Source organism: Phasianus colchicus, chromosome 1, assembly GCF_987193195.1.
Source record: "Phasianus colchicus chromosome 1, bPhaCol1.hap1.1, whole genome shotgun sequence".
In the NCBI taxonomy this organism is placed as follows: Eukaryota; Metazoa; Chordata; class Aves; order Galliformes; family Phasianidae; genus Phasianus; species Phasianus colchicus.
This window is the reverse complement of record NC_143436.1, coordinates 183946033-183955998: the sequence shown is the minus strand read 5'-3', so window position 1 is coordinate 183955998 and position 9966 is coordinate 183946033. Positions and strand designations below refer to the sequence as shown.

The window sequence follows — 9966 nt, the reverse complement described above, 5'->3', positions numbered from 1 at the left end:
AGAGAAGTTGGGGAGAAATAAAAGTTGTGGTTGGCGGCGCGGCTCCGCGGCTGGGAAGGGCGGGCGGGCGGCAGAAGGGAGACGCGCGGGCGGGCGCGCGGAAAGCGGCGCTGAGCCGGCGGGACGAGCCCGGCCGTGAGGAGACCGCGGGCCGCGGGTCCGGGGGGGGGGAGCGGGGGCCGGACGGCTCCCCGTGCTCCGCGGCGCCCGGTGGGCGGGAGGCGGTGCGGGCGGGCGCGAGCAGGAGGGCCGCGCGGCACAGGGCCGTCGCGGTCGGATACGGTGCGGGCGGGCTCAGGAGGGGCGGAGTCGGCCGCCGAGAGCGATTCGGGCGGGCGTAACTGCGAACTTTTGTTTGGAGTGTTGCGCGAGTTAGTTTCCGCCGCCGGGACGGAGGCGCCGGCCGGGCTGGGCCGGGCTCGGGGCAGCGCCGCGCGGTCGGAGCCGTTTCGCCTGTCCCCGCCGAGGGGTCGGAAGCGCCGGGGACGGCGGGACGAGCCGCGGCGCGGGGCATGCGGGGCCGGCCCTGCGCGCTCTGAGCCGCCGAGCCCCGCGAGGAAGCGCCGGGGGGTCCCGCCGCAGCCATGGATCCCGGGCAGCCTCAGCCGCAGCAGCCGCCGCAGGCGGCGCAGCCCCCGGCCCCGCAGCAGGCGGCCCCGCAGCCCCCGGGCGCGGTGTCGGGAGCCCCGGGAGGCGCCGCGCAGCCGCCGGGCGCGGGGCCCCCTCCGGCCGGGCACCAGATCGTCCATGTGCGGGGCGACTCCGAGACCGACCTGGAGGCGCTCTTCAACGCCGTGATGAACCCCAAGGGCGCCAACGTGCCGCACACGCTGCCCATGCGGCTCCGCAAGCTGCCCGACTCCTTCTTCAAGCCGCCCGAGCCCAAGGCTCACTCCCGCCAGGTGAGGGGGGGCGGCCCGGCGCTGCGCCGCGATCTCCGAACGCCCTCCTCCCCCTTCCCTCCCTCCTTCCCTCCGCGCCGCCGGGCTCCTCCCGAGGGAGGTGTGAGTGCGTGTGTGTGTGAGTGTGTGCGAGTGTGAGTGTTTGGGGGGGCAGGGAGGGAGTGGAAGGGGCCGGGGCGGGAATCCGCCCTCAGCGCGGGCGGGGGGCGCGGGGCCGGCTGCGCGCTGCCTTCCTCCGCCTCCTCCTCCTCCTCCTCCTCTCCCCGCTCCCCCGCCCCTCCGAGGGGCCGCCGGCCCGGCCCGGGCTCCGGGCGGCCCTCGGGCTCCACATCCGCCCCGCGGCCCGGCCGGGAGGAAAGGCGAGGGGCGGCCTGGGAGCGGTGCGGGGAGCGCCGCGATTGAGGGCTGCGATCCGCGCTGCGGGACGGCCCGCCGGTGGGGGGTGTCGTGAGGCCGTGCCAAACTTTTTTTTTTTATTATTTTTCCCCAAGCAATATGGATGTGGCTCTTCCACCATTTCATCGCTGCTCTGTGCCGGCTCCGTCCGCGGGGTTCCCGCGTGCCCGCAACGAGGGCAGCGGCGCTCCGCCGCCGTTCCCCGGTGCCGCTCAGCTGTAACTGCGGAGCAGCGACCTTCGTTCTGAGCTGCCGAGTCGGTTTCGTTGTCGGCCCCCTTCGCTCTGTCTGTGCAGCCGGAGCGAAACTCGCTCCGTGTCGCGGCGCCGCTTCGCGAAGGCCCTCGGCGTTGCTGCGGTCGCAGCTCCGCTCCCGGCGCTTCGTGCCGCGGCGCGGGTTAATTCATTTCCCACCTACTCGAAAAGCAGCCCGGCCTTCACGCCGTGAGACTGGAGAGGGAATAGCAGGGGTGGGGCTGAGCTGCTCCTGTGGTTTTTTCCTCGCTTCTGAGCTGCAGACTTCTTAATTGCGCTCTGAATCCGATAGTAAACGGGGTTCCTTCAGATTGCTCTCGTTGGTGTGAGTTGTATCTCTGGCTACTCAGAAGCGTGGGCTGCACATGCTCAGCTGCTACCTATTGCTGTGTCTTGGTAAACACAGTATCTATCTGCAGTTAAATAAGTATCATGTTCAGAATGCCTTTAATTTTCACGCAGGTGTCGCACTTTTACTCTTGGCTCCACATCCTGTGTGTGTGCTCCTTCCTTGGGTTCTCATCCCACTCAGGGATCCTACAGTACAACCTTGAGGGCCAGCTGAAGGCAGAGAACCATTACTCCATTGTTGGCTATCTTTTGGTAGTTCCAGTTTTCCCTGTTTGTTCGTGTGTGACATAAAATATTGTTAATCAGGAAAGGACTTCTTACTTCTCTCTTTCTCAAGAATTGAAGCTCCTCAGTTTCCATACAGTTGCACCTCTTACACTGTGCTGAAACGTAAAAGTAAGCTTGCTTGATTCCAGTGTAAAAAGTGACGTGTTCACATACAGATGTAGCAAAATGTCCCCCTAGGAGTGTAAGTGGGGCCTTGTATGGTGCAATACCAGCATGGAAAGGTGTGGTTGTACTGATATGCAGGTGGCTATGTTATTCTGGGGTATCTGTGAGATTTAATTAACTAATAAATACACAAAAAAGGATTTAAACCCAACTTTCAGCTCTGCTTTGTCTTTTTGGCTTTGGACATGTATTTCCTATTGCCAAAGAAGCTCTCGTGCTTCAGTCTGGCAGTTCTGTGAATGGTTTCTGAGTCACTTCTGATTGACTGGTCAAACAGTTTGCGGAAGCTTTCCTTAGATAAAGCACTGGCAGTCTCTTTGTGAGTGCCCTTAAAGAGCAGTTGGTGTGCAGGTTAGGAAATTCTGTGCTCAGCCTTTTGTAGCTCTGGTGGTTGAGTTCAGGAGTTCTCTGTCTCTTGGAGCTCATTGCCATCAACAGGCACATCTCTCTTGCTTTTCTCTTTGTCCCGTTCCTTAAACCCATGCAGAAGGTGGGGGTGTGGGGTGCAAGGACGCCCACAGATACATTTCAACAAAGGGGTAGGAAATGGCCTCTGTCAGCAGAAAGTGATGGTGATGGGTGGGTGTAGTCCAGCAATGAGCCACACAGCATGCCGTGCTCAGTGTTCTGGCTGTAGGCTGCCTGAAGCCTGCACCAAGGAGCAAAAACTTAAGCTTTCAACACAGAACTTAAAGCAGTTACTGAATACTTATAGTTTATATTTCTTGGCTTATACGGGGACTTGTCTGATGCGAATTAACCAACAACTGCAAAATACACATAACTTTAGAAAGACCAACTTGGGAATTTCATCTGAAAGATTCCTTGAAAGAGCAGTGCCTTTTGACAGATGCATTTCTGCTGAAGTACAAAAATCTGAATGGGAATCCTTTCACTCCCGACAGGCCAGCACTGACGCAGGGACAGCAGGAGCCCTGACCCCTCAGCATGTCCGTGCTCATTCCTCTCCAGCATCGCTGCAGCTGGGGGCTGTGTCCCCTGGCACGCTCACACCCTCTGGAGTAGTGACAGGACCTGGAGCTCCGTCTTCTCAGCATCTCCGCCAGTCTTCGTTTGAGATCCCTGATGATGTACCTCTGCCACCAGGCTGGGAGATGGCCAAGACACCATCTGGACAGAGATACTTCCTTAAGTAAGTAATACTTGTTTTGATCATTATTATTTAAGTATTTGAATTTTACTTTAAAATACGTATTTTGAAAAACAATCTCCTGATTTTCAGTGGGAGAAAAGATCCTACCAACTTAGGAATTTCTCCCATATCAGTTCTACTCTTTCTGGAAATTGCGTGATGCTCAATGAGTATTTATCCCATCTAAGTCTTGGTTGAAGAATGTTGTCTGTTACATTGTACACTAAAAACGAGTGAAATGCATGTAGAGATTTTTTGAACAACGTGACTCTTCCACTTGCTGGAACTTGCCAATGTTCTCATTTGGGTCAAAATACGTTATACCTTATTTTTATGTTACAGATGTAAACCTATTATAGAGTAACTTTAGACTCTGTTGTGGCGAGAATATGTCAGGACTTCTTATTTTATCACTAAGTACAATTGTGTAAATGCAGAGTCAAAACATTTTTGCCTGCTGTGCAGGCAAATCATGAGGACATGAACGTATGTGTTTGATAACAGTATTTGGGTCTGTAACTCTGAACCCATCTGCCTTCCTTGCAGTGAAATGGGAATTGCAGAACTTATAACATTGTTTGTTCTTCTGGCTGTGGCTTTTTTGTGCAGTGAAATCAGTACCACCTTCTGTAGAACAGAGGAGAGGTGGCATATGCCAGCCATGTGACAGCCAGTCCATTGGGGAGCATTGGGTTTTCTTTCCATCCCTAGAACAGCAGAAGCTTGTCCTTCGTTCTGAAAGCATGCCTACCAGGATGTGTAATTGGCCTTCAGATACTTTGACTGTATTTTGAATATTTTATTGAACTGGAAGGCTCTAAATAATCCACTGTGTGTCGTTTCCAGGGCTGGGAAAGGGGAGAGGCAGCACATTGTGTTATTTATGTAAAACTTGCTTCTGCCAAATAAAACATCTGTATTCCTACCTTTCTTGCTAAAACTATCACTAATACAAACTCAGATACTTCGATCAAATAGATGTTGCTTTTAAAATTAATCTGTTGTCTGCAGTAAAAATGAACGCTGTAGAATTTCTTAAAATTCTTTCTTATTCCTACAGTGGTGTTTTCATAAGGAGAAATTAATATCACTTATCAGAACCAAAACTGGGTTGCAGCAGTTGTGTCAAATTATTTGAGCCTTAATGCCAATTTCTGAAAACAATAATTTTGTGTTAGAAAAGCAAAAATGAGGATTACATAAAGATGTCAATGAAGTGGTGTCTTCTTTGCTAGACTTTAACAAATCAGTGTGTTCTAGAATGCATTCTTCAGTGGGCACAAGTAGAATTTTGGGAACAGTGCAAGTTTGTGCCATTCGAGATTGGTAGCTCGTTGGGCCTTGAGGAAAGCACAGGGTGAGTTCTTCAGTGAAAAGCAAGTTTAGTTGTTTTGACTGTGCTGGTGAAAACTCTTTAAAAGCAGCTTACCAGTCACGAAAAGCAGTTGTTTTTAAGTTTGCTGTCACAAATGTTTCTGATAATGTTTTTTTAGAAAGTAGAGCAGTTTGAGAGGTGCAAAATGTCTTTACATAAAAAGTAAAAAGTTGATTTTGTTTTCTTTTTTAATTGTGGCTATTGAAGTGAAATTAGTGATAGTTTTGATCTTGGAAAGCTTTTCTGCAGTTTCATTATTACCACCAAAAAATCTTTTCCTTTTTTTTTTTTTTGCAAGTTTTTTTGTCCTCTCTTGGTGTTCTGGTATCCATTTCAAAGGGTCAGGTTTCAACAAGAACAATAAAGAGCCTGAGACTGGAAAGTACACACAAGTCTGGCAAACTCATCTGCATGAGCAAGATCGTTTGTTCTCAATCAGACATCCAAAGTAAATGATTGAAAGAGCTGCTAGCTGTGAAGGATGTGTCTTGAAGGGGAAAGGAGTGGAAACAAACCAGGTTGTTAGGAGTAAAAATAAAGGCTGTACTTTCTGAACCTCTCCCTGCTGGGTCACATGCTGACCTTGGGAGATTTTAAACAGCTTAATGGGCTGTTTTCTTTTGGCTTTCCTTGGGTGATGCTGTGGTATGGGAGAGTCTAATGAGGACAGTTCTGAAGACTGTTCACATTCTGTTCGTGTTTGAAGAGTGCTGTTGTTCCTAAAAGGTCGTTTAGTGCTACCTGCAGGTGAGATTCCCCCAGCTTCATTGGAGTCCCTTAAGATTTGTATAAAATAAAAATTACAAAGCAAATGTTTTGCTGGTGTTCGATTTTTAAGAAATTCAGAGAAATTTTAAGTATTAAGTTTATGTTTCAGGAGTCTTTTTTCAAGTGTTGAATGACAAGTTCTGTCTCAAACTTGCAAACCAGTGACAATCATGTCTCGTCTGGTTGTGCCTTAAGCTTCTGCTCAAAGCACGAGGACTGAGATTCCTGAAGCTGAATAAATTTGATGTGATTCCTTCTACCATATGCTGATTTTTCAGTCTCTTCCAAGTATTCAGCTGCGTTGCTCTTTGTTTCCATTTGTTCTGTAGCCACTGTGTGAGCAGTCTGGTAATCAAGCTCTAGAAAGATCTTTGCAGAATAGGTAATGGTATTAGATTTTTTCCAGATGTCAGTAGGCCTTATGGTTATAGTTATCATAATATGCTATATTGCAAACAGAATAATGTAAAACTGAGTATTGTACTGCAAAGATTTTAGTCACTTCCACTAATTAGTGGGTCAAAGTGGATGCCCCATCCCTGGAGGCATCCAAGGCCAGGCTGGATGTGGCTCTGGGCAGCCTGGTCTGCTGGTTGGTGACCCTGCACATAGCAGGGGGTTGAAACCAGATGATCATTGTGGGCCTTTTCAACCCAGGCCGTTCTGTGATTCTGTGAAAGCAGTGCAAGTGTAGGAATTTGTGCAGAGAACTAAAAATAGTAGGAATGGGGGAGAAAATTGCTGTTTGGCCAAATAACTGTGTGTGCGTATATAGGTAGGATACACAACACACACATATTAGTACATATTAAATTAGGATGAGAGTCGTAGTGTAGGATCTGGGAAGTCAGTCTGTCATCCATACAGATAAACCCCGTTATGGCTGAACGCTCAAAGTAAGATTTGCCAGAATTCCACTCCTCAGTGCTCATCTCATTGTTATGACAGCGACTCTTGAGTATAATTTTCCGTTGGTGAAAATGCAGATTTTGGTAAAACTATCCTTTTTTTTTTTTTTTAAACTGAAACTGCTACTTACATAGAACTGATCAGTTGAGACTTGCCTGGTTTGTGAGCGGTCACATCTGAGTCATCTCAGCATTGCAGTGCAGTACACTTCAGCCCATTCTTAAGCATGCCGTAAAGGAGGCTTGCTTGGTTTCTGTGGCGATGTCAGCTGCATTGCTTTTTAACCACTTCCTGCTCGCCAGCTGCTGGTTGACATTTCAGTGAACTATGGAGGAAGATAGCGGGTCACTCTAGGCAAAAGATAACATGTTGGAAGAGTCGCAGACAACAACTTCTAGAAAGAAGAAATCTGGGTATGTTCAGGTTCAGAATTACTGTTGTATAGTTTTAACTTAGAGTTACGCTTTCAGTTCTTAGAAAGGTCGTGCAACACTGCATTTCGTAGTGTGAGGGAAAGTTAACTGATTGTCCAGCAAACAAGTCTTGTAATTACTTTTCCTACAGGAAGCAGTTCTTGCAAGCAGTTTATCAACAACTTCCTATTTTTTTTCTGTGAAGTGTTGAATGACTTCCTGAGGGAGGCCAAGGTGGTTTTCATTAGTATCTGTGGGTGTGTTGGAGGTGTTTACCCATCTGGCAGAAGGCTTGGAAATAGATGGTTGTTACACATTTCTTACCTGCTCCATACGGAGGCATGGCTGGATGGAGCCGAGCAGAATGGTTTTAAGATAGCAGGGAAGTTTGTTGATAACCTTTTTTCTTTCTTTGACTTGTGGGACCCAAGTATACACGAGTGTTTTGTCGTACGTGAAAAGTAACCAGCAGTGCTGTTACATTTCTTTCACATCTATTTTTGTTCCTATCTGGAGCCAACCGCTACATCTGTACCATCTGCTCCCTTCCTCCTCCTCTTCCTCAGCTCACCAGACTAATCTTCATCTTCCAGGACAGAAAGCCTTTACTGGAATTATTGCTGCAACGGTTGTGTATTTTACTGAGTACCAATGTGTGCGTGTTCGGAATCATCAGTTACTGGGAGCTCTTGTGTTTATGGCTCTGCGGTTCAAGTTAGCAAGACAGTAAAAGAGCTGTACTGTTGGAAACCAAAGCTGCAACCAATGCTGTTGATGAGTTTGACTATTTTTTGTACTTTTTAAACTAAAAAGAAGTTGAAGGCTTTTTCTGTTTGCTAAATGTCAAATTAATTACATTTCGATATTGGTGGATTACGAAAATATTCAGGTCATTGACTGACAAAATGAATCCAAGAGATTTGTGGAAAATGGTCACTGTCATTTTCCAACATAGTTAAAGAGGAGATATATGAGCTAAAAGGCTTTTAAAGTAGTACACACTGTGGTCTGTTGGCTTTTTTTTTGACAAGTTTTAGATTTTTGGTCTTGGAACGTCAGTACTAAGTGCATATTTTTCCTTCTGCCTCTTTCTTGAGTTCTTAAATCTGTTCCTTGAGAGAACCATGATACTAACTATTCTGAACACGTACTAGAGATTTCTGTATCTTTAAAAGGGAGAAAGAAGAAGAAGGGCAAACCTTCCTGATTAGTGTTAATACTGTGACTGGGAGGAGGATGAAAGTGCACCTTCAGTTCTCCCAGTTCAGAGAACGTGCAGGCAGCTTAGTGGGTGGGCATCAGTGAAAGGCATGGCCCACAGTGCTTTTCTTGTGCTTGGCTTTGTTTTGCTTAAGAAAAATTGCAGATGTACTGATAGTATCTTTGCATTCAGTACCCTTTCATACAAGATAATTTCATAAGACTGTTCCAAAAACAGTTTTATTAAACTGTTGTGATTTTATGTAAACAGAAAACTTACTCTGTGGTTTTCACTAATATATTTTCCTTTTATTTATAAGTGTATTGATATTAATCATTCTCAGAAGAACACAGAACTGGAGAGAAATACAGAATCTGTGGCAGTTAGTTGTAAGATAACAATTAAAGTTTCTGAGGAATTTTTTTAATTGTCTGCTGTTCTGTACACTTCTTCCTCCCTCAGGTTTTGCCTCTCAGTAGTATCTCTGTTAATAATCTTTTGTGCTTAAGTGTCTGATTCAGTGCCTATTGAAACTTTTCCATGGCTTCTAAAAGGCACTGGATCACACTTGTGCTGAGAGCTGCTAATGCTGGAGGGAAGCGTGGGCCAGCTGCAGGAAATGGTGAATGTAATTCTTACAGATCTAGATAGGATCTGAGTGCACACACTGGAGAAAGAAGGCAGCACCATACCTGGCAGAACAAGATTGTATTAACACAGTTTTCATTAAGATGGAAAAAAGTAGTTGTTTCAAATATCAAGCATAAAAACTAAGCCTTTCAACTTCTGTTATGGGACTGGGCAGAATTGCTTCTTATTTTGCTACTGAAAACATCAATGTAATTTTTTGTGTATTCTTCAAATACATAATACTGCTTTGTAGTCATGCTTACCTATCTCCTACATCTGATTTGAGATGTTTTATCTTAATGTGGTCTGAAAACTGTAATACATTGACAGCTGTAATTGTGATTCTAGATCTTTATTAACTGTTCTCTTTTAATGACAAATCTTAGAGTTTCTTTGATCAGTATTTAGAGGCTTCTGCTACTGGTTTAATTAGGATTCCATATTTAAAAAGCATGCTGCTTCTATCCCGGTTTTAAAGATTCTGTCAAGTTCTATTTTCTTAAAAGGCGTAATGGCATCAGGCTCTGTGGGAGCAATTGTACCACTGTAGAATGCTCAGCAATTGACCTCTTCTAAATACAAACAAGAATCCAATATTAATCAAGATGAGCATCTTCTGGACTCTCTTATCCTTTCATACCCTTTCTTATTGTGAATGTTGAAGATGACAAAGAACTGCAGTTGTTTGGTTATTTTTGTGGTCATCTCCTTTTATAGCGTAAGGTAACCTGTAACCTATGAGTCTCATCATGAAAATTTCCATTCAGCTTTCCATTTAGAAAGCAGTAACATAATAGTATGTTAATTTGAAATCTCCCATGAAACCCAAACAAATGCTGCCCCCCCACTTTTTATCAGAGCTATTTCTAATGGGTAAATGCAGTTGAACTCCTGAGTGACATGGAAAAAATCATGCTTGCTTTTACAACATTTGTCTCTTGCTCCCTTATCTCTCCTTTTCTGCAAATGAGGAAAATCAGTAGGTGTAGAATTCCATAGGCAAAGCCCTGAGCTTGTGGCACATCAGCTGCATATTTTTAAAAGTTAACACAGAGCAAGCAAAATTTTCACTCAAGTTTACCCATTCTTGCAGCAGACTTTCAGACGAAGTAACTTGTTAGCATTGGGTACACTGGAATGTCTGACTGCAGGACCTCAACT

The 9966-nt window shown here is 46.2% G+C and overlaps 1 protein-coding gene across 8 annotated transcripts in view; it reads left to right on the top strand.

Annotated features, from left to right (window-relative positions):
* The first annotated feature begins 293 nt into the window (after nt 1–293).
* YAP1 (Yes1 associated transcriptional regulator) overlaps nt 294–9966 on the top strand; it is an 84935-nt gene continuing 75262 nt past the window's right edge. For 2 of the 8 annotated variants that reach the window (XM_031595880.2, XM_090133947.1), the window contains exons 1-2: nt 305–902; nt 3262–3509. In XM_031595880.2, coding sequence (XP_031451740.2) covers nt 585–902; nt 3262–3509 — 566 coding nt within the window. In that variant the 5' untranslated portion in view covers nt 305–584. Of the gene's footprint in view, nt 903–3261; nt 3510–9966 lie in introns of all 8 variants that reach the window. The other 6 variants (XM_090133948.1, XM_090133949.1, XM_090133950.1 and 3 more) reach the window with 6 other exon arrangements.